At 39.7% G+C, this 24,897-nt stretch overlaps 1 protein-coding gene across 6 annotated transcripts in view; it reads left to right on the forward strand.

Annotated features, from left to right (window-relative positions):
* Nucleotides 1-24,897, forward strand: part of OSBPL8 (oxysterol binding protein like 8) — an 89,521-nt gene that overhangs the window by 33,926 nt on the left and 30,698 nt on the right. For 2 of the 6 annotated variants that reach the window (XM_084516327.1, XM_084516330.1), the window contains one exon: nucleotides 4,352-4,489. In XM_084516327.1, coding sequence (XP_084372453.1) covers nucleotides 4,352-4,489 — 138 coding nt within the window. Of the gene's footprint in view, nucleotides 1-4,351; nucleotides 4,490-14,964; nucleotides 15,168-19,535; nucleotides 19,779-24,897 lie in introns of those variants that run through there. The other 4 variants (XM_084516328.1, XM_084516331.1, XM_084516329.1 and 1 more) reach the window with 3 other exon arrangements.

The following is a 24,897-nucleotide window of genomic DNA, read 5'->3' on the forward strand; positions in this document are numbered from 1 at the left end:
GTTTCTTGTAGGCTGTAGATAGGAGGTACAAGAAGTCTCACAAACTTTTTATTGCAAGGAAGCTCACAATCTGTTGTAAAAATGGGCAGCCTCCTGTAGGTGTCCCTGCTTGATTGGGGGGCTGGACCACCTCTAGAAGTCCCTTCAAACCTCAACCATTTTGTGATTCTGTGGAAAAAAAGATCCAACAGCTGTGCTATATAAATATGCAATCTGAAAAGCTAGCAATTACTAGAGTGTACCCATGTTCATGCATGGAGTTCCTGAAACCTTTTTTTCCCAGGTCCTGAAGTTCTTTTTCAAGTTGTTTTGATGAACAAAGTAACCATACTAGGTGCTGGAAGGTTCCTAAAAGCAGGTTATTTAAAAGCTGACTGCTAAAAACTACCACCCAAAAAATACTTTTAACTTACCGACTTCTCATTTTGCTGCTTTTTCCTGTAAGTGGGGCTGATCTTGCTAGTTAAAGACAGTCAAAAGTAACGCAGAACTGAATTTTAATAAACCTTTTCCTGTATCTCATGTCCTTGTGCTGTTTTCAAGTGGGTAGGCTCGTTAACATGCTCATTATGGAGTGGAAAAATTGGGAGCCTGCCACTTCAGAGATTTTTTTTTTACATAACTTCATCTGATGAAATAAATTGGCTGTAACGACCTCAATTTGTGTTTCTTCTGATGCATAAATCTTACTGACAAACTATAATTACTAATTTGATGGCTAGTAGTAAGAAATAGAGCAAAGTATGAATTATCAACTCTAATTGTTCTGTTGGTATTCAAATGTGCCCTCCGGAGATTCGCAAAGGGGCTTTGATGTTTACTGCTTGATGTTTCTTCCTTAAAATAGCACTCTGCTCAGCTTCAAGGAGATAGCTGATATGAGTTTAAACCTACTCAGGTAAAGGATGGGATGAACCAAGATCATCACTCTCTTGGATGAGCACCCTGAAGCCGGAGCTAAATTCGAAAAGGACATAACCACTTTGAGGCCACCGAGTGGAAGGAGTGGTTGGCAATGCCCTTGTAGGTTTTGTTGTACATTTTAAGCGTGTACCTACTAAATCATCTTTCAAGTTGCAAAGATGGCACATGAAACCTAAGAATTAAGTGAAACATTCCCCAGGAACATTAGAAAAATCATATATATTGTGCATGTCACAAAGACCTACTGCTATGACGAGGAAGCTAAGACCGCGCTCACTGGCAAGTGTGAGTGCTTTGAAGATCAGTCAAAAAACGAGTGATGTTTTTGAGGCTTATAACATTTGATTAGTTTGCTGAGATTTCACTACAGGTACCTGTGGACACACAAGTTTAAAGCTGTAAGTCTGATATCTTTGCAAATGAGAAGCAAAACATGTTTGACTAAGAGCATCATTTATTCATTCAAATTTAACTTTTATTCCACAAATGAGCAAAGCCACTAGTATAAATCACCATTGCTCTCTTTCAGAGAGAGAAACTGCTTGGTTTTATTCTGTGAATGTACTGAAATTCCCAGATAAAATCATTCTTCGCTTCAAGTGAGTTAAAAATTAGCTACAGGACCATCAAGCCTAGTCAGCAAATGGATAATTTAAGTACGTGCCATAAATTTTTATAGCGTTCATAAAGTCAATCCATCAGAAGCTATAAACAGCAGCCAAAGAGCCTGTCCAAATTGCTGTTATCTATTAATATATAATAATTAAATCTGCTCTCTTAAATAAAAGATCTGCTTCCAAGTGGTAGGTGTTTGATTTAATGACACCTTAAAAACTCAGGTTCATTATTAGCATAACGTCTCCTCCTCACTCCTTCCCAACTACTTTTTCCTTGAAATAGCTTTCTTTGTTTCTGTCTTCTAAGGTTCCAGAGCTCCTGCCAAAAGATGCTTAAGGTGTATCTTTATGTAGATTGCCAACCATCTGAAGGTCTTACTGATTGTACATTTGTAATTATGCTGGCATCTTTAAAAATCATATAATTAATCTGTCTTTTGTAGAAGAAAAAGATGAAAGTCCTCAGTAAAGGTGTTCGTTGTCCCATACTCCATGTAACCACTATGTTACTTGGGACATGGTTTAGTGCTGGACTTGTAGTGTTAGATGAATGGTTGGACTTGATGATCTTAAAGGACTTTTCCAGCCTAAATGATTCTGTGATTCTGTGTTCTGCCTGTCCATGTCTTCCCCCTCACCATAGAGCAAATGTCTTGGAACATTGGGATGAGGAATTTGCAAGTAGGGGGACAACTTCCTGGTGGCTGCTACAGCACAGATGTGCAGACATTTATGTTTATAACTGAGTTATTTCCATTTGTTTAATACTTTTATAATGATTTGTATCAAATAAATTTTAAAACTCCTGCTCTTCATCCGTCAGCTTTACAGGTTGAATTTTGAAAAAGCCCACTTGATTTAAGAAATTCAGCCACAAGATACTATACACTGGGGGATAGACAACCTGTTCTTTGTAGGGAAGGAGCATTTCCAACAGTGCTAGTGGTCTTTTCAAGACCCAAATTGAGTCTGCAGACTGAGGAAGAAGCATGAGTTTAACAGGGAATTTCAAGCTTGCAACCCTTACAGGTGTTACTGAGTTAACATCACTGAGTTCAGTTCATGAGTTTGGAGAACTTGTGTAGAGAGGTTGCTTCCACTAAGTGACTGGCAAATACTGTCTGAGAAATGATTACATCTTCACAGTTTCCGAAGTTTAAAGGTTAAAAAGTTAGTAATACTGCACTCTGCTTGTTGAGAACAGATCCTTCTGCAAAGGTCACTTGAGGAAGCATTGTCTGTGCTGCAGAGAGGCCGCCTGCGGGGTACTGCCTGCTGCTGGTGTGCCCTGAACCCCGTCCTGTTGGGCAGGGAAAGGCGGTTCTGACACAGTTAGAGGGCTGGTGGCTTTCCAAAAGCAGCTTTCAGCTAACTTGGTGAAACTTCAGTGCATCCTGAATGTTTTTAAAACAAGTCAGTATAGCTCGCTCCTTTACAGGGACCTGTTTTGTGTTAGTCTGTGAAGCAGTCACTTTTTAGCCTCCCCCTTTTATTTTTTTTCATTTTGGACGCTAGCTCCAAAATGTGTGTGTGCAATCATTCCCCAAAGTTAGAAATTTGCTCCCTACCTCTACCCTCCCTCCCTTTTCTTGTAGTACATAGTAGGAAAATAAAAATCTAATTTGGTACTACAAGAAAAACAATGCCAGCCGCCTCTGAAGTATTGACTTTCTGTCACTGACAAATTTGAACTCTGAGCTAGGGAAATGAGCTTTTTGCCTCGCTTGTCTTACCTCCTTTCTTACTTTTCCTAAGCACCAGTCTGCTGATGGTGTAGTTCGTCCAGAGTGGAGCTTTAGATGGTTTGTCTGATACGGATAAATAATACAGGCGGGTATCCTGGCATCCTTGCATTCATCACACTACCTTGTGTTTATTCTAGATATTGCTTAAAAAATGTTTCAGTTACTGTAATAATAGGAGTAATGAAGCTAACAGGGCCTCTGTACCTGCGGTTTCTATCTAGAAAACTGACCTTGTCTGTTTTGACTCACTCTTCTGTTGACCTTTTAAAACTATTTTGAGGAAAGCTTGAGAACTCTTGAAGTGAGTAGCATTAAAAATTACAATTTTTTTAGCCAGGCTGTATTTAGTAAGCATCTTCTGTTTTCCTTCTAATCTTTTTTTGCCAATATCTCTACTTCCACAGGACAGATGTTACAGAGGCAGTCATTATTCCACTATCAAAAAAGTTAAGAGCTCTGTTGTGTGCAGCTTAAGGATAAGCGCAAACATCATAAGCAGGATGGCTGCACAGGTGGATCTTACAAATAGCTAGAAGAGACCAAACAAGTCCTTTTCAGACTGATGAGGTTCAAGGAGAAAAACTCTTCTGATGTAAACCTTTTCCTTGGTATAGTCTCAACGTAATCTTCCTTAGTAAGACACGTTTCTTTGATGTACATGTATACATTCATTTTAGCTTTCTGGAGTGGTGGTGCAGCTTGATCTGGCAAGTTGTTTCCTGGATTAGCTGTCTTGTGGCTAGTTAAACCAAGTCAAAAAAGTGGCAAAGAAAGCAGGATTTCCGAAGTAACAGCTCAGTGCCGTGACTGTGATATTCAGTAGCAGCATGCAGTTTTCCTACACACAGTAGTTTTTGTTTTCATCTTCTGACTCACATCTTAGACCAATCTTTCTGGCTCCTTTCTGCCATTCCCTCCGAAGCAAATCTCTGGTTGGAAATCCTCACTTTCTGGAAAGAATTTTTCAAGTCAGCATTTGAATACCAGTGTCATAAATAGCAGTGAACTTGTTAATAGAAATCTATGCACAAGTACATAACATTGAGCATCCATTTTGTATTTCAGCAGTCGTAGCAAACAGCGATGAATCACAGCTTTTAACTCCAGGAAAAATGAGCCAGCGCCAGGGAAAAGAAGCTTATTTTACTCCAACCAAAGAGTTACTCCAACCATCTCTCAGCCCAGCAACTACCCACAGCCATGGTAAGACACAGCTATTTTTTACAGAGGTTTTAAAGAACTTAAATGCTGACATTAATTACTATTTCAAGTGTTGGTTCAAAAACACTGCCCTCCATGATAAAGAGGTAAGGAAGAAAGTGTATTAAAATACTGCAGGCAATTTTTTTTTTGTATCCTCATGTGTTCATCTGAAACAGAAAAAAGCTCAATGTGTGGTAAACTACTTCAGTAAAGTATGCCATGACTTGTGAGAGAACAGTCCACCAGATGGTAAATCATTATCTGTGTATAATTCAGTAATTGATGGTCATGTTAACGTCTCAAGTATTTAAGCTGTGTGTTTGTGCAGAAGTGTTATGATACACCACTTAAGCATGGAACCTGTTATAGAGGTCAATGACAATGACTTCTCTTGAAAGATTGTTCTCCTTTTGAAAGGGAAGAATCTCAGCACTATCTGCCAGTCTTCAAACAGTCCTCTGTTTTGCTATACCTGTTGAAAACAAACATGGATCTGTGTGAAGCGATTGGATCCGAAGTGAAATTTGCCAGTCAACCTGATCTGCTCATAGTTTGTTTGAAAGGCAAAAATAAAACAAGCTGCAGTTGCTCTCCTTGTACTTACTTGTATTTAAAAATGTTTGTTTTATTGCCTAGAATATAACTGTAGGTGTTTGTCATAGTGTTTGAAATCCTTAGTGAAAACTTTTTAAAATTTATACTCCTCTTTGCTATTGACAACCATGCTAATCATCTGTGCTTACTTTAGCTCTTGTTTCTGAGGTGGTTTGGTACAAGCCTCCCTGACTCCTGTAGTCTGTACTGTCAAAGTAATGCTATTAGTCTGTCATAGCAATAAAGTCACTTGCTTAGGCATCTTGGAATCATTTTGCTGTTTTCCCATTCAGTGCCGTTCGAATAAGAGGGAAATGGTTTAAATACAAATATGGTTGTTACAATGTTGAATCTGGTAGTCTTTTTATCATATTTTAAGAATTACGGTAGTGTTTTCAGTGCACAGCTAGCTCTGATATATTTTCTAAAAGCTGCTGTTATCTCACTGGAACAGTGCTTGACGTTCTCTGGCTTACATGGTGCTTAGTCTGGAAATATTTTCTGTAGCATATACAAATTACTTATTTGTAACTTTTATGTTATTCAAATGGATTTTTGGTTATTATGTGTACTGTTTTATCCCTTACTTGACAAGGGATGTAGTTATGTAAGTTTATTTGGATATTCTGGCAAACACATTCCTTTTAACGTTGCTATTCCCACTAATTTATGAAGTCAAACTAGTGTTGCCTTTTTAAGGGCTTTCATTCAGGAAAATCATGAAAATGGGCTTTATAATCGCCAATATACTTGATAGTACTATGTCAGTCTCCTTGTAGTTACTAACTCTTCTCTTCTGATTTTTAACTCTGATTATTCCAAGGCTTTTATAAGTGATTTTAAGGATGTTAAATGTATCTGTGACTCTTAGCATCACTCTAAGCCTTTGTCTTCCACGAATGCTACTAGAAATGTTCCTGTAGTTTTGTGAAACAAGGAATTTGGCTTACAGTCAATTTCAGTAGTGAAACAATATGGGGCTAGGCTTCAGCAACCTGTAATTACTGACTTATAGCATATCTGCAACCTGGGAGGTGTAAGTTTGATTTTTATGGACTTGGTTGACCCACATTTAGAAGTTGGGTGGTTATTCTGTGCTGGTTATTCCTACAAGGAAATAACAGTGATGATGAAAATGTGATCTTGTTACATAGGGATGAAAAGACACTGTGCAAGCCTGAAAACGTGAAGTGGAACACAGTTTAAAATGGTGGAGCACTGGACTCTGACTGTTTTAATTGACAACATCTGATGAGCAAAGGGTCTTTAGAACATTCCCATAGTACTGTATGATGAAAATATGCCGAAATATGGGAAATGTTTAGATACAGTATTTAAAGGCATTTACTATGAACTAAGTGGAGATGCTTCTAGTCACGGGCACCTGAATGTACCTTTAGGAGGTGGGTAATGTAAACAGTCTGAAAGCACAGTAGACACAGCATAAAATAGGATTGGAACTGAAAAATGTATGACACAGTCTGCAAAGATCTGTCACTTGGCTCATCTACTGGAATAAGTTAATTAGTGTATTCTGCTCATGTCTTAAGTAAGATCCAATGGCAAGTATTACAAGTACGATTGAAAGTGGATGAGAACTTAAATGTTTACCTCTACTCTGTTGTATTAAAATTTAATGTTCAAATATCAGGTTGGGCTATTGGCTTCCTGTTTAGAACAAAGGGTGAGCCATACAGCATGCCACTGTGAAGTTGTAAGTGGTGTGTATTTCATAAGTCTTTCTGTGTATAAATACAGGGTTTTTATTTATGTGAAAGTAGCTCTTGCTTTTAGAAAGTTTCTATTTTCCTGTACTTGCTTTCTTGGTTTAAAACATTAATTCTTCCTTCTTTGCTCCTTTCCTTCTTGTACATAGTGAGCAGTTAGCTTGGCCCAGGCACCTGTTTTAGTTTCAAAGACTTGCATGAAGTGCATTTATGCTCGTGTGCGTTATGCTCCGTATTAAATAACAAAATTCTGAGCACGTTACCTGGTATATATGTGCAGTAGGAAAACGAATCACCTTGTCTTAAAAATATTGTACCTGACAAAATGTTGAAAAAAAATGAATGCTTGAAAATGTCTCCAAGGTTTTCCCTTTTAAATTCAGGGAAATACTGCAAACTGTCAATTTTGATTTAGCAATGTTCATCTCTTCAGAAGGAGTGAAGGAGAAGATACTGCTACTTTTTCAGTGAAGATTATTTTTCTTTAGCTTTGACTTGCATGTGGTATTTTAGGTGGAACTTAATATGTTATCTAAGCCAAAACCAGCTGTTGTCGTTTTGTAATCCAGTGTGGAGTACAGCACTGTCTGGCAGTGAGCAGTCAGCAAAAGTCTATATACACTATCAATGTTCTGCATAATCTTTGCACATAGAAGTTGTGCCTTTTTATTTTACGTAATATTTTTAAGATCCTTGAACACGCAATGTAGTTCATTCTGAAGCTGAAGAGTAGTGTGTTTATCACAGAACGGCTGAGGTTGGATGGGACCTCTGGAGATCATCTGGTCCAACCACCTTCAAGCAGGGTCCCCTAGAGCACGTTGCGCAGGATGGCATCCAGGTAGGTTTTGAGTATCTCCAGGGAAGGAGACTCCACAGTCTCACTGAGCAATCTGTGCCAGTGCCTTGTCACCCTCACAATAAAGAAGTGTTTTCTTGTGTTTAGCTGGAACTTCCCGTGCTTCAGTTTGTGCCCGTTGCCTCTTATGTTGCTTGGCACAACTGAAAAGAGTCAAGCCTCGTCCTCTTGACACCCTCTCTTCAGATATTTATACACATTGATAAGATCCACTCTCAGCCTTCTCCAAGCTAAACAGGCCCAGTTCTCTCAGCCTCTCCTTGTATGAAGAGGTGCTTTAGTCCTCCAGCCTTCTTCATAGCCCTCCTCTGAACTCGCTCCAGTACTCCATGTCCCTCTTACATTGGGGAGCCCAGAACTGGGCACAACACTCCAGGTGAGGCCTCACCAGGGCTGAATAGAGGGGCAGGATCACCTCCCTTGACCTGCTGGCAACACTCCTCTGAATGTAGCCCAGGATACTGTTGGCCTGTTTGGCCACAAGGGCACTTTGCTGCCTCACGGTCAGCCTGCTGTCCACCAGGACTCCCGGGTCCCTCTCTGCAGAGTTGCTCAGCCCCCCAGCCTGTACTGGTGCTTGGGGTTATTCCTCCCTGGGTGCAGGGCCCTGCACTTGCCTTTGTGAATTTCATGAAGTTCCTCACCTCCCAGCTCTCCAGCCTGTGGAGATCCTTCTGAATGGCAGCACAGCCCTCTGGGGTATCAGCCACTCCTCACAGTTTCCTGTCATCAGCAAGCTTGCTGAGGGTGTGCTCTGTGCCATCATCCTGGTCACTGATTTTTGCTAGTCTTCCTTTTGCTATTGATATGTTTGAAGAAGCCTTTCTTGTTGTCTTTGACATCCCTTGCCAGATTTAATTCCAAGTGGGTCTTGGCCTTCTTCACTGAATCCCTGTGTACTCTGACAGTGTCCCTATATTCCTCCCAAGTGGCCTTTCCCTTTTTCCACACACCATGTAATTCCTTCTTTTGTTTGAGATTTACCAGGAATCCTTTGCTCATCCATGCAAGTCTCCTGCCCCTTTTGCTTGCCTTCTTGCTCATAAGGGTGCATTGATCTTGTGCTTGGAGGAAGTGATGCTTGAATATTGACCACCTCTCCTGGACCTCCCTTCCTTCTAGGGCCCTATCCCATGGGATTCCTCCAAGTAGGTCCCTGAAGAGGCCAAAGTTTGATCTCCTGAGGTCCAAGGTTGAGATCCTATTTTTGCCCTGCTTCCTCCTCATAAGATCCTGAACCTTGCCATTTCATGGTTGCTGCACTAAGGCTGCCCCGAAAGTTCATGTCTCCAGCTAGCCTTTCTTTTATCATTTATGCTACAGACAGACCTTTAAAGTCGTGGAGACTTGCTTTCATTGAAAGGTTCAGCAAGGTTTTTTGACAAAAGTGTTTTAGAAATACTGATGGTGGGGATTATGCCTGTATTATCTCACCAGTTTACACAGCAACTTCAGGGCTTTACTGTTGAGAAGTCAGCTCAGCTCTGTGTAGTTTTGGTTCTTAGCTGGACTTGTAATTTTAATTAATGTGGACTTAATTTATTTCTGCCATGCCCATCTAGTAGTTATCCAGAGTGTCAGAATAAGCCAGTCTTTATAATAACCCTACAATTACAATTTGTTCTGTAAGAAAAATGTATTGAGCCTGCAAATGTCAGTGGCTTTAAGTTGGGTAGTACCTAAAACCCAAGTGCCATCTAGTGCTAAGACTGAGACACTCATGTGCTGAGATTCAAGAAACATCAAAGCAAACATAGAAACTAGCCTTTTGCATCACAGCATGCAAGAAAGGATTTAGTAAAGGCACAGAGCTGACTTTCTAGAAAGCCAAGAATACAACTTTTTGTGGGAGCTCTAAGATCAGATACACAGAGGAAAGCATTCCAATTATGGACCTTAGCATTGAAACTCAGGAGGGGCTGTTTCTGAGAGTGGGCTTGAGCAGCTCCACTTTGAATTCATCTTGAAGATGTTTACTGACTTTTTTCCCCACCACTTTTCATTGTATATGTTTAGGACAGCAGTTTCTAGATTCTCGCATTCAACAGCTCACTCAAAAGTGTTACTTTGCTTCTCAGATTGAGGTGGGAAGAGATTGAAGAGTAATAAACATTTGGCAATAATTTGCACAATCAAACTTTTTCAAGCAAATTTTACTTTACCCTACACGGTCTTTAACTGTAACTTTTGAAGTCCTTGTAATTATCCTTTCATAATACCTGCCAAATTAAGCTTGTCTCTAATTTATCAATGCAGTACATTGCATGTAAATGTTGCCTCCATTATATCTCATATTCAGATGATACATTTTCTTTTGATCTCTGCATTGGCAATGAAACATTCCTAGTTCTCTGTGCCTTTAACATACTAAGTGATCATACTGTTTTAATCTTCCTTTTAGAATAGACAGATTTGGTATTGAATTTAAACAGTTCAGCAGCCTTTTGATGGAAACTTTGATAGATTTGGATTGTTATTTTTTGCAGCAGAGCTTTGTGTACTTTTGGAGGACTGAATTTTTAGGCACTGTAGTGAGCTAGCATGGCCTTGCCACCTCACCAAGACCATATTTTTGTAACAGGATAGCACATAACAGATTTTAGAACTGCTAAAACAACTTTCAATTCTGGCAGTCATCCCATAGATTGAAGAATGTTAATTTAGCTCATTTTCTGTGCTTGCGTTCTATAACTGAAAATGTTGTTAACCATTAGTGGGAAAACTACTAAACTTTTATTGAGATTATTTTTGGTGATGAGACAAGATCATCACTTTTTTAACCTAATGCAAGTGCAACAAAAACGAATCTTTGACAAAAGTATTTTATTGCAGCTTAAAAAAAAAAAAGAGCATAAAAATACTGAATTCAAGATTGCATTTTTCAAAAGCTGTAAAGCAGAACTGTGCTTGCTGATGTAAGCTGTTTATGTTGTTACAGAAATTATCCCTGGTAAATTGGATTCTTGTAAATCTTATTAATTTAGACTTACATCAGAATATCACTTTATTTGTGTTTGATAAAATGGATTAAGTAGAAATAGTGATCACTGAAAACATGAAAAAATTCACCAGTCTCCTCAGGAATGGTTTTTAATATCTTCCAACTCATAAATATGCAGTAAAAACATATTTCAAACTTGTTATGAAAACAACTTAGTTTAATAAGCTGTACCTGTGGAAAAGACAGAAATCTAATCAAATTGTAATATTAAAAGTTCTATAATAAGACATTTAATTTTTTTTTTTTATTGTTATTTGTGTTGTATCCTTATGGCTTTAATTAATGAGAGTTTGTGCTGTTGTTCTTCATGTGCTTTGAGTATATGTTACAAAGTGCATATGATGAAATACTTTTTTGGTTTTAAACTTGCTCATAGCATGCACGTGTATTTATTTCTTCAGGATATAATGTCTGAGTTTATTTTTTAAGAGTGTAAGGAACTGAAAATCCATGAAGAGGAGTGCAAAATTCACAACATTCAATATAGGAAAGTTTTGCTGCTCTAGATTTTTGTGGATTTGAATGAGGACTCTTAATTTGCAAGCTGCGATAATGGGAGCATCGTCCAGACTTATACAGGAACAATCACAGAATCATTAAAGTTGGAAAAGACCTCCAAGATCATCTGGTCCGCCCATCCACCTACCACCAATGTCACCCACTAAACCATGTCCCTAAGCACCACATCCAACCTTTCCTTGAACACCCCCAGGGACAGTGACTCTACCACCCCCCTGGACAACCTGTTCCAGTGCCTGGCTGCTCTTTCTGAGCAGAAATGTCTCCTTATTTCCAACCTGAACCTCCCCTGCTGCACCTTGAGGCCCCTCCCTCTAGTCCTATCGCTAGTTATCTGTGAGAAGAGGCCGGCCCCAGCTCCCCCCAGCTTCCATTCAGGTAGTTGTAGAGAGCAATAAGGTCTCCCCTGAGCCTCCTCTTCTCCAGACTAAACAACCCTAGTTCCCTCAGCCACTCCCCGCAGGATTTGTGCTCCAGGCCCTTCACCAGCCTTGTAGCCCCTCTCTGGACATGCTCCAGGGCCCCAATGTCCTTGTAGCGAGGGGCCTAAAGCTGAACACAGTACTCGAGGTGTGGCCTCACTAGAGCAGAGCACAGGGGGACGATCACCTCCCTGGTTCTGCTGGCTACACTATTGCTGATACAAGCCAGGATGCTGTTGGCCTTCTTGGCCACCTGGGCACACTGCCGCCTCATGTTCAGGAGCATTGACCAACACCCCAGATCCTTTTCCTCTGCGCAGCTGTTGAGCCACTCTGCCCCAGGCCTGTACACTGCATGGGGTTGTTGTGGCCAAAGTGCAGGACCCGGCACTTAGCGGTGTTGAACTTCATCCCATTGGCCTCTGCCCATTGACCCATGCTGTCCAGGTCCCTCTGCAGGGCCTTCCTACCCTCCAGCAGATTGACACTTCCCCCCAACTTGGTGTCATCTGCAAACTGAGGGTGCCCTCACTTCCCTCATCCAAATCATCAATAAAGATATTAAAGAGGATGGGTCCCAACACCAACCCCTAGGGAACACCACTGGTGACCAGTTGCCAGCTGTATTTTACTCCATTCATCACTTCTCTCTGGGCCCAGCCACCCAGACAGTTTTTAACCCAGCAAAGTGTGTGCTTGTCCAAGCCATGGGCTGCTAGCTTCTCCAGGAGGATACTGTGGGAGACCATGTCAAAGGCCTTGCTGAAGCTCAGGTAGACTACGTCAACAGCCTTTCCCTCATCCCCCTGGCAGGTCACCCGGTCGTAGAAGGAGATGAGGTCGGTCAGGCAGAACTTGCCTTTCATGAACCCATGCTGGCTGGGCCTGATCCCCCGGTTGTCCCGCATATGCTGTGTGATTGCATTTCAAGATGACCTGCTCCATCACCTTCCTTGGCACCAAGGTCAGGCTGACAGGTCTGTAGTTCCCCGGGTCCTCCTTAACAACCCTTCTTATAGATGGGCATCACATTAGCGAGTCTCCAGTCATCTGGGACCTCTCTGGTTGACCATGACCACTGATAGATGATGGAAAGGGGCTTGGGAGTCATGTCTGCCAGACAGTTCAGGTGGAGTAGCATGTTTCTAACTGCTTCCACCTGAATCGTGGGGCGTTTATTCTGCTCCCTGTCCCAGACTTTGAGGTCAGGAGGCTGAGTACCATCAGGATAACTGATCTGAACAAACCAGTGGAACAAACAGTAATGATGCTCATGTGGACAATATTGTAGCTTATACTTTACAGCTGGCAACTCAGCAGATAATGCATTAGGGTTTTGGAGCTCTAGGTTCTGTTTTTCATGTGGAGAACAGTGACCTTTGCAGACAAGTTCATCAATTTGAATGCATCAACCATCAGAACATCTCCTATCTTTATCCACGGCTGCAACAAGATGCAGAGGGAGTGAAAACGTGAGTAGTATCTGGCAAAAGTACGTTAGGATGACAAAGACTAAAATATTTTATCGAAACATAGACCTTTGAGCTAAATTAACAGCTCTGTGTTTAACACAATTCTCTTTGTGCTCAGCTTTAAGGGTTTGGTTGTTTTATGTGTTAGACTGACTTACTGTGTGACTAAGTGCATGCTCATCACAGAAGGCTAAGCAGTGGGCAAGTCTTTCCAGAAGGAGCTTGAGCTGAGCTAAGAGGTAGGATCTGCCCCTCCTTTCCAAGAAGCAGCTGTTAATTCAGTTTGCACTAGATGAAAATGTAGGCTGTGTTATGTGATTTAGTAACAGAAGTGGTTTAGATGCAGGGAGATGGATTGTGACAGTGGAAGCAGAATGATTGGTCTGCCAGTAATGATCATGAAATCATAATGAATAGAAAGGAGAAGTTTGAAGTGCTTTGGGAGGGGGAGAATAAGGGTGGTTTTGGTTGTGTGGAGCTTTTACTAGGGGTGTTTATTCTGGAGTAAACATCTGAAGGACTAAAATCCTACAGATTTTGGTCTGTAAGATGCTGCATTTGGAGAGAAAATACACATTTAACTATTTTTTGCATTAGAAAGAAAGTGAAGAGTGAAAAATACGTGTTTCTAAGCATTAGTTCCTGAAGAAAATTTGCTAACTGCTGGAGGAATGAGATGCCTTTGGGAGCTGTGATGACCAAGAAAACACAATATTTGCAGACATGACTGTCTTTTGATAATGATTTCTGTGTTTCTTCTCACATTTCCTTTGACTTTTCTCTGACAGACTTAATCATGCAAATAACTTGATGCAATCTCCTGTTTCACTCCACTGTATCTGTTTGTTGAATAGAGAAACTGAAGAATGGCTAAATAATTGATTACCTTGACCCAGTACGAGCCACTTATTACTGATTATGTCATGCTGATTTTACCTGAGTTTATCTTCCCTTAAAACTGACTCAGCACCAGAAAGGAAACGGCTTGAGGGTTTGTTGAAGTTCCCTGTCAAGCTGCCTCCCCCCCCCCCTTTTAACAATTCCACATTAACAGTAAATGTTACTTCTGAAGTTAGGCACCTTTCTGTATAGAGTGAGTGCAGCTAACATCTTAGAAAGGCTTATTAACACTCTTGCTTTTGAGTGCAATGTGGGAATTTTGTCTAAAATCTCGCAACCCCTATTACTTGGTCTCTTTTGCTGAGGTATTTTGTTTTGTCTTATTTTGTCTTTTGATGCATGTGCCACAGTATGACAGAGGTGAAGCCCCAGTTCTGTAAATCTGCGACTTACTTGGGACAGCTTTAATGACACTTGTGTCAAATAGGATGTGAATAAGGTTTGTTCACAATAAAGAAGGAAGAGTTTGACCCTGTATAATTTGTTTTCAGTTTGAGTTGCCAGACTGACTTTCTTGCGAATGTGAATGTTTGAAGTTGTGCTGTGTGTGGTTAGTCTTCTGCATCTATTATCTTGCTGTCCTGCTTTCTTACTGTAATGCATTCTCTGGCACATTCCTCTGCAAGTCATTGTGCATTTATTAAAACTTGCTGTTTCTGAAATGCTGCTCCACCCAGCACTTGTGGCTCGCGTAAATTACATGTACTCCTTTCTGTGTGGCTTTGTGAAAGTGTGGTGCTGGGTTGGAAGGGCACAACAGGGCTGATTACTGTGAAACTTCGCAAACAAGTTCTTTTTTTTTTCCATGTAAATCTCGGCAAAGCTGGCGTACTTGAACCTGAACTGTGACCTTGAATTTTGCAAGTGTTGAGAAGAAAAGTGTTGAAACCTGAGCAGTGAGCAAGCCTATTTACTTTGGGTGGGTGGAGCTGAGCAGGAGTGTTAGCAAGCAGGGAGGTGGAGGCAAGTACAGTTGCCACTGGGGTGCTGGGAGCCTTGGTGTTAGTTCATAAACCATTCTCAGACATGCCTGTGGAATTACTCCTCAGCTAGGCTGCTCTTGACACGGAAATACTAGACAACAGAAGAGCATTTGGTGAAAGAAACTTGCTACTGTAAACTACCACAACCTGTAGCCTCGTGGTTCAGATGTCTCTCTGTGAATCAAATAGTGGTGTCTGAAGGCAAGTACATCTTTACTATCTGTTTCTGTTAAATAGGAGAAAAACACTTTTGCTTAAAGTCCCTATGCAAAAATCCTATGTTGGATAAAACCCACTTGTAGGTACGGTAGCCTAGCAGTTTGCTTTTCCTGCTTTCTGCAAACTGTATGGAACATGTGTATACTGCGCATAGAGAATTATCTATGGGCTTTTCGTTTGTTGAACTGGGGGGAGGATCCTGCTGGAAACGTGTTGTCAAGATGTCAGAGCAGATGATTGTCAGACTTGAAGAGTGAGTCTAAAAAGCTTCTGTCCTCTCTGCTACACTCTCAGTTTTCCTTCTTTGTGCTTCTCCCTTTAGCTTGTACAGAGTTTGGTTTCATGAATGTTTTTGGGCTTTGCTTGCACAACTCTAAGGGGAAAAGGAGTATTTTTTACTCTGCATTACTAGATGTACTCCTGAGTTGTATTATTGAATCAGTATCAGTTTGTTCAGTGTTCATCATTTTAAATTACTAAAATCTATGTAAAAACTTACAGTGTTTAAAATTCCTCAGTAGGATAGTTCAGAATGTGATTTGATTTTTAGAATTCAATTTCCATGCATGGAGACTCATACCTGTGCAGCTCAGAGAGGTCTTTTTTTAATAAGCCTGTGCTTTTTTTTTCAGCTGTGAATACTTATCAATTGGAGAAATGTTTTAAAACTAAAACCAGGCTTTGTCAAAAGTGTTCATATGCTGTTGGAATGGCATGCGTTGTCTTTTTCATTTGTGTGCAGAGATTTATGTTTTGCCTCAGGCAATATCCTGAAAGAATGTCTTAAGCACAGGATTATGATTTGGTTTTCAGCCAGCATTTATTACTAAAGAAGCCCTGATTGAATTGAGTAGCTGATAGCAGAAAGGCATTCTGTCCTTTAGAACATACATATAAGGTATAAATTTTCCTCCTCTAAAGAGATGTTTAACACATTATGATGGGGGTTGGTTTTTGTGGTCTTTTTGTTTGTTTTTTGTCTGAGATAAATAAACCATTTCAGTCATGGGCGTTTTCTTCTTTCTACTGATGTAGATATTACATGAAGCAGAAACCAGAAGACTTTTTTTCTCCATTTAAGTCTGCCTTTACGAAGAACTTAATTTTTCGTATGAAGAATCTTCCTTTTTTTCATGCACAGATACATTGGGGCATGCACCTGGATGCTAGAGTGCAAGTATTTTCCTGTTTACACAGACATTTACATAAGTCTGCCTTCTGCAGCTGGATTTGGCTGTAGTTCTATTTGTGAATATTCTGAAACCATGTAAACTTACAAGCTTTGTATGTTAACGCACTTTCTATGTCAATTATTAAATTATTAAGGTACAAAGAACCAAATCTGTCGAGAATAGAAGCTTTCCTGTGATGCTAGACTAATGAATGATGGCTGTTTGATTTTTATCAATAGATTGGTTCATTTCATAGGAATTTATTTTCAGGTTGGGGTTGGAGAGAAGAAGGATTTTTTTTTTCTTTATATGGTGGTTGATGAAGTGCACGTTGCCATTGTTACCTGTAGAACGTGCGAACAGCAGCAATTCCAAACGACTCGAAATACCTTTTCAGGAGGCTTCAGGAATCAAGTTTGTTGCAAGGAATGAGGAGGGTATCTAGAAGCTTTGGACACCGAGTGCATGGAGAGCAGAAACCTCTTTAATATTGCAGGCTGATTCTCAAGAGTCATAATAAACATTTAATTAAAAGTTTCAGCTTTCTTTTGACCTAACAGCCTTTCTGTTGTGTATCAGTTATCTTTCCAGCAGTGTGTACTGCATTGAAGTAACTGAAGGAAATGAACATATGTGTCCAAGTACTAGTGGGCATAATCAATCACAAGCTGTTGCAAAAGTGCAGATCTAGTGAATTTTCATAGCCAAACCATGTCCTGAACTGGTTTACCACTGCAGGTTTAAGTGAAATACGAAGATGACACGGTGGGGGAGAGGGAGATGAAGGAGAAAATCTAAATTAGATTATTTTTCCCCCTCTCATTGTGATGGTGAGACAGTCGTCTTTGGCAAAAGGCACAGTCTGCCTCTGCTGTATTGCTGTTAATAAAGGAAAAGTTTCTTAGCAGCAGCTGCCCCGTTTGGGAGATAGCTTCAGAGAGGGGAAACATGACTGTAACATTATCATGCTTGGAATTCTAGCCAAAGATTTTAGGCTTGCTTCTAAATTGAGAAAGGGACATAGGAAGGAGAAACAGGTTTTTAGTCTGTACTCTGTTACAGCTTGGCTACGTGAACAGTGCCAAGGGACCTGAGAGAGCATGGAAAGAAATGAGGGATAAACCTTCAGGATTATATTGTTTCCTCCAACCCCTGGATGTCTAGCCACTTCTCAGTAAAATGAACACAGTGTGGTAGAGAAGAATACAAAGGGAAAGAATCTATTCGCCTGGTAGGATTATTTTGGGGAGTGGCTCTGGAACCAGCTGGCATGCCAGCTGGAGATGCAGAAGTGGTCTGGAGGGCTGATGGTAGTCTCCTGACAGCCTGTGTGACCCTCCTGTGCCAGGGCAGGATATGGGAAGCTTCCTCTGAGACCAGTATTCATGGGCAGGGTCAAAGCCCCAGTGTCAAAATAGTGCTTAACACAGACATTAATTGGGCAAGATAGGTCTGTAATAAGATGGTACACTTCTTTCTGTGTGCAAGGGGAGTTTTTCTATTGTAGGTTTCTTTTGGTTTTAATTACAAAAAAATAAAATTCATACCATGGTGGTTTGCACTGTTTTGTAGCCCGGAAGATAAACTTGGAGAACTGATGTGGTGCTGTGTTTATTTAAATGAAATGATGCATAAGTGGAGACAGGCATTAATACAAGACATGCTCATCTACTTTCTCCCAATACTGTGCTCAAGTAAATAATTTTTCACTTCTCCTACAAAAGAAGTGAAGGTTACATGTCACAGGTAACGATTTCTATTGATGGCTTGTATTTGGTTATTTCAGCTGCATCTTTCCCCCTTTTTTTTCTATTCTTTGACATATACTGGAACATTTTTCTGGTAAGAGACGTGAAGAAATTCAAGCAATTCATAGCATCCTAGAAGCTACTATGCTTCGTAATCAGAAAAATTACTTTCAGTGGTTTCTGTACGTACTTTACCAGATGTACTAACGCCCATTCTTCACAGTCAAAACCTTTCGTAGAGGTTATAGAATATTTCAGTGTACTGTATTATTCTTTAGCCAATGTGAACTGAAATTATTTATCTGCAAATAGTGCACTTGTTTACATAAACAGCTGGAGTAAACAGTATTATTAAAGGATTAATCAAATTCATGTTACCACTAATTTGATTTAGGGGATGCATTTCACATTGTAAGAAGAGAAGACCTCTTGTAGGAGTAAGGGAGAGCATAAGGTCTTGTTTTCAAGTATATTCTTATTGTTTTATTTTTCTACTTTCCAGCAAACAGAGTAGGTTTCAAAGTGTATTTCATCAGAAAGGTGGTATGATGAGGAAGTGGAATTAGCAGAGACAGGAAGGAATAGAACAAAGTGGTCGTGCACGCTAGTTGTCAGGGCAAAGAAACAGCCCATCAGATGAGCAATGCATGAAGGGGGTTAGGGAGAGCTTATTTGACTTCATCCTGGCACTGATCAATTAGATCTGCTTAGATCATTTGATTCCTACTCTTGAAGCACAATTTACTGGGATTTTTTTGTGTTTAAAATTTAAGTTGATTAGTTTAACTGTTGTATTCATTGCATAAAACATTTGGGGCATTAAAAATAAAAGCTTTTTTTGTGGAGCTTATTTTGTGCAACTGTTCCAGGAGTCACACAGTTTGCGTATATAAATATGGCAGAGTGTTAGAAAAAGCTATAATTTCAGCTATTAAATAAGAAATGATGATATAGAAACCATGGCAATCAGCTGATGAAAACTAGCTAGGCAAGTGCCTAAAGAAGGAAGATAAAGCAACACATCAATTCTATTTTGAGGTACCCATAGTGTACCCATAGTAGATATCAAATAAGGAAGCCACCTTAGCTCTTGAGTGCAATATTAGTTTGGGATTTGAAAGACTAACAGGAAAAGAAAAAAAAAGAAAAGGGAGATTATGAATCCGTAAAACCTAAATAATGATTCTTTTTATGCGCTTAGAAAGCGAAGCTGAGTAGGACCAAAACTGAGATGTAAGAAAACGAGACGTGCTGCTGTTGTGGGGAAGCGAAGCTGAAACAGAGCCGTTCTGCTTTAAGTGTTCTAATGGCTTTGATGAGGACAGTGTAATGTTGCTTGGCTGCTGCTGATTTGGCAGCCTCTGTCTCTTCGCTGCATTTTTCACGTGTGCCCTTCGTTTGTTTCTTTCCTTTTGTATCTTACTCATCAGAATATGAGGTAGAAGGCTGTTACTGCAACACTCTTGTTCCAACCAGCTAATGCTAACCAGCTTTCACAGAGAACATAATCCTTACACAAACACCTTAACTCATGAAGGAAGAGGGTCCACTGCGACGTAGGTTTTCCTCATGTGCTGGGATTTCATCTGTGTTTTCTCCAAGAGCTGATGGCCGAAAACTTATCCGGAATGCTTCATTTGGAGGATATTATGAACTCTCTCCTGCTGCACCAGGTTTGTTTTGGTCTTGCATTTCTTAAAATGTAAAGAAGTGAATACAATTTCCACATCAAATTTTCCAACCTGAATGAAAGTAATCTGCTGAGATGTTGGTAGACACCGTTAACAGAAATCAGAAGGAATATTGCTTGTATGCATCTAGATAATAGCTCATTGTAGTAGCAAGAGCTGTTGTAGATAGGCAAACAAATTTGCTTACCCTGCAGCAAATATTTGTTTGAAAGGGTACTGCTTACTTGGTGCTGACTGGAGTATTTTGTTTTGATTTTTGGGGCTTTTATGACTGAAGTTCTGTATTGTGGTTTATAAATCTCTTCCTTCCCTGTACTTTCCTTGAAATAACAGGACAGAGCATAAGGATTTTATGCTACTGAAGAATCTGCCTGCCTGTAATTAGTGGTTTGACATATAATGACAAGATAGAGTGAATTAAGGCTAGAACCACAGCCTTGCTAAACTCTGTACTGCAAGACTTTAAAGAAATGTAACATCAGAAATGGCTTGATTCTCTTTTTGGTCAGATTGCTGTCTCCTGAAAGTCTGTGCTAGAATATTGAAGTGAAATGTAGAGGTTTGTTGTCCATAATAAGTATTGCTGATACTTGAATTTCAGTAGTTTACTTCAGTAAACTTCAATCCTTGAAACTGCATACAAGGTCACCTCTTTCTGAAAAGCCACGCTGTAAAAATTGTGCGTTCTTAGCAGAATGATTCTGTGTGTGATTTGTCTTGTGCATGTGCACGTGCACAGTTTGTTGCAGTCCCATGGGTCCAGAATGCTGGGAATAAAAGAACAGCTTTCACTTCTTATTGTGTGCATCCCACAGAATATCTCACTGACTTCCTAAGTTTTGGCTCCAAAGCTGTGGAAAAGAGTTGGGGTGCAGAGTGTACAGGAGGTTGTGGACTGGCAATTTAGGAGTTGTCTGAACCACTGGCTCGTGGCTTGCAGAATCACTAGAGCGGCATGCTCAGCCACTGGCAGCTGGGGGCAGTCCCTTGGAAGACCACATTCTCCTAACCCTCCTGTTTTACAATATAACATTTCCTTTCCATCTGCGTCAGGAAATGATCAGCCTTCTACCAGGAATCTAACACTGTGTCTTATTAAAGCTGCTCAGGAAATAAAAGGTCTCAAACCTTGAAAGCATGGAGTTGGCAGCTAGACAGATCCTCCCTCCCTTTAAAATAAATGCATGCAATCTGGAAATTAGTGAAATAAAAACAGATGAGTTTCCTATTTATTTCCTTCCTGTATGGGATTGTACATCAAAGCTGATCAGCGTCTGTAAGTGAACAATGAATGACTTCTTAAAATGCAGAACAAACGGAAATGAGCTTTTAGTTAATAAAATCAGGTGTTAACACATAACTAAGAGATGTGTTCTCTCCTGGAATCTTCCATATATATGAGCAATTTAAATGATTAATATACTGGAAGGTACACTCTTAGTTTTGGTTTAAGCAAGGAGTAGTTATTGCCTAACATTGAGGGAGTTCTTTGGTTATGATGATTTCATTTTCTATGGTGTTTGTAAAAGGAAATATGACTGAGAAGATAGGTTAAAGGGCTTTGCCTGCTCTTCTGATTACTTCAGTTTCAAAATCCATGGAGGAATCTGAATAAGTCAGTATGCGATTATATTCTTAAAACTGGTTGTCAAAATAAGCTTCTGAAAATCACTCAGATAAAAATACTTGTCTCCTGTGATTGAATCCTAAAAGATCTTCCTTTTATTTTTTTCAATGTTCACTAAATAGCACTAGTTCTGGTACCTCCGAGAAAGTTTAGCTTACTCTGTTCTTCCAGAAGCGTATCATTTTTCAGCTCAATAAGTTGTTTTTTCAGAACTGCACATTACACCAGTAAGCAAATCAATCTGTTCCTTGTTTTTAATGTGCAAGTTAGTAGTATTGTTGCTTAGCTTGCTGGTTTTCCATGCATTCTATTGCTTTTATTTTTTTTTTACTGGTTCTTCTGTCTATTGAAAAAAAGAAATGCTGCCACCACCACCACCAGCAAAAAAAAAACAAACACCTCCAGTGGGTAGAAATTCTTTCTTACTTTTTGGATAAAATAGACTTAGTATTAAGAAGTATTTTTTTTCTTTTTTTTTTTTCTCACTATGGTATTCTAGCTGCAGGTGATATTTGTTGAGAGGTACAAAAGCAATATTTGAGATACAGAAGATATTGCATGGTTTGTTTGCTTGTTTTTTCCCCTTCCCTTGAGATTGATTAAGAGACAGATTGCAGGTACGAATTCAAAGAATGGTACCTTCAAAATCAAAGTTTCTTAACCAAACACTTCTGTTTGAAAATGTACCCTACCATAGACTTAATCCTAAAGATTCTTGAACACTAATCTTGCAGTGTTTCTACTCATAATTTTTTGTCAAAGATGATGTTTTGGGAACTTGTTTTTGTTTTGGTATTGACAGTGTGTCAATTCTAAGACTGGTTTGTGTTGGAAGGGACCTTAAAGATCATCTAGTCCAGTCCCCCCTGCCAAGCATCGTTTGGTTTTTGTTTCAAAAACATCATCTTGCACATGTGAAGTTCTGGTTGTTCAAGTGACATGCAGTTGTCCGACTCTCCTATCTTTCTGAAAGTTCATTGTCAGTTTTCATCTAAATTTAAGCCTACAAGTTTTAGAAGCACCCAATGGGAACATAGTCATTGGAAGTTTTCATTGGACTCTAAGATCATATCACAAACTATAGCTGACTTCACTGGGTTTTGGTTCTGTTAAAACACAGTGTTGCTCTGAACACAAACTCTGTTATCCAGAATTGATTTAGAGGCTACAGTAGTGAAACTTGTGCTTAAAAATAAATAAATCTGCAAGTGCCTTAAATAATATTAGGGGCTTAATCTGCAGCTCTGAAGGCTAATTCAGACTGCATTTGCTTGCTATTACATCTGAAGATTGCTCTCATGAGTTTAAATTAAAAAATGATAGAGAAATCCAAGAGATTTAATAGTGAGGAGTGACAGAAAAGGACTTCATCACTTGAAGTTCTGCATTGTGAAAGGTGGGCTAAGGTTACCCTATTAAAGAGTTACCTATTGAAGTATAGGACTCGAAGTAGCAAGAACACTAAAATATTAAGTCTCAAACCACTGATGATAAACACTGAAAAACTTGAAACACTTTATTTTTATTAGAGACTACCTCCTGCCCTCGCAGCCTATGCTCCAGGCAGTGACTTCAATGACTTTTTTGTGTTTATTAATATCAGGTATAACTTTTAGTATCTCCGGGGCTAACAAAACTACAAGAAGAGCAATAACACAAAGCATCATTTTGAGGCACAGTGTTCTTGGCTATGCTGTTATCTTTGTCAGATATCCATAGAGAACCTTCTAGTTCATAACTGGTAGCAGGAAGGGAGAAAACAGTATTTATAATATACACAGAATCAATAATAATTATTTGGATGTTGTTGTTTCCTTGACCAAGTATTTGTCCAGCAGAGTGTATTGTCCTCAGTTTGGGCCCGTATATAGCCTTTTGTGATGTTTCAGTACAGATTTCCCTGCAAGTATCATCTCAAATTATTCTCAGAAGAAACAAAACTATTTACTGCGTGGACATGCACCTGTCTTTACAGAAATGCACTGGCAAAAGTGTGTGTTACGCTGAGGAATGTTGTGACTGGAGTAGCACCTGAATAATGATTTTTTATTTTTTTTTAACATATATTTTGTCACATGGAGAGAAAGGCTTTCTGCTGTATTCTGGGTTAGTTTATTCCTTCCACTGAGAGGGGAGCTAGAAGAAGGATAGATCAGGACATGGAGCTGACTGCTTGGATTTTTGTTAATAACTGAGACAAGATAGAGCGAAGTGATCCAGAGTCTGCAGCACTGTGACTTCAGTAGTTGGATTCACCAGCAAGTCCCCAGACATCATTTTGCTGTTCGTGTGGCTAAGGGAGGGATCAGTAAGTGTGGTGGCACATTTGTAAAGCAGCAAGTGCGTGTACCTCTTGGCCTTGAGGCACTGGGAGTGGGAAGGTGAGGTTCGGGAACACAGCTTTGGTCTTCACCTCTGACGCTGCTCTGTTCTATTTCTGCTTGGTGATACTGATGAAAAGCTTGTTTATAAAAATCAAAATGTGTGTATGTTAGATAAGGATGTATAAAGTCCTTAAAGCTGTTGTGCTTATAAAGAAAGCTGTGAATTACAGCTTCTCTTCTGTTAGCACAACCCTGACATAGCACTTCCTCGGCAATTCCCATCACTAGGTATTTTGTGCCTGTGTTTAAATAGATAAATGAAACCTGGAAGGTCATTAGGAAGTCCCTATGTTACATTTTCAGTGGAACTTGGTTCCTAATTAGAGATTTGTTTTGGGTGTGGGGTGAGGATAAGACATCATTACTGTGATTCTAGTGCGTGAATGACTGCCTGAGACTGGCATCACATCCAGTAACTTCTCACTGAACGTAGGCCTGTCCTTTAAGGCTTGAGGTGGCCTTTGTTTTGTTCCAGCACCTAATTACTGGTCCTGTAGAAAATGTGCTTTAGTATTTGGTCTTACGTATGAAACATGTCTTCTGGGCTATGGATCTTGACACCTCTGTTATTTTTGTATTATTATTTTTTGCCATATTCCCCAGTACTACAGATCTTCTGCCTGTACAGGTACTTCTTCCCTGTGGCCAAATAGCCTTCTGCATTATACATTTTTGTTAGCTGAACAAAGCCCTCACAGATGCATTAAAAGCATGTCAAAAGGAAGGGTTTAATGAACTGGGTACATATATAAGGGCTTCTGTAAAGACATGTAAAGTTTTGTGTAGACAGACATAAAATGTAATTGTATTGCAGTATATATATATAGTTAAGTCTGTTCTTCATCAGAATCTCTGCAAAATGTAATAAATTAAAGAAGAAAATAACAAGAAAAAAAAATGGTTACTGAATGAAAACTAAGAGGAATCTTGTATTTCTCACGTAACCTGAAGAGCAACCTGATTTCCCAATAACTCGCTGAAACTTCCCCAGATGTGTATTTGTGATAGAGGTTTTAGTGCTGTCTTAGCATTTCTGGGTAGTGTAAGCGGTGGAAGGGTGAAGATACTAATTAAAAAAATAATAATAATA

This window comes from Aythya ferina (assembly GCF_964211825.1).
Source record: "Aythya ferina genome assembly, chromosome: 1".
NCBI classification, from domain to species: Eukaryota; Metazoa; Chordata; class Aves; order Anseriformes; family Anatidae; genus Aythya; species Aythya ferina.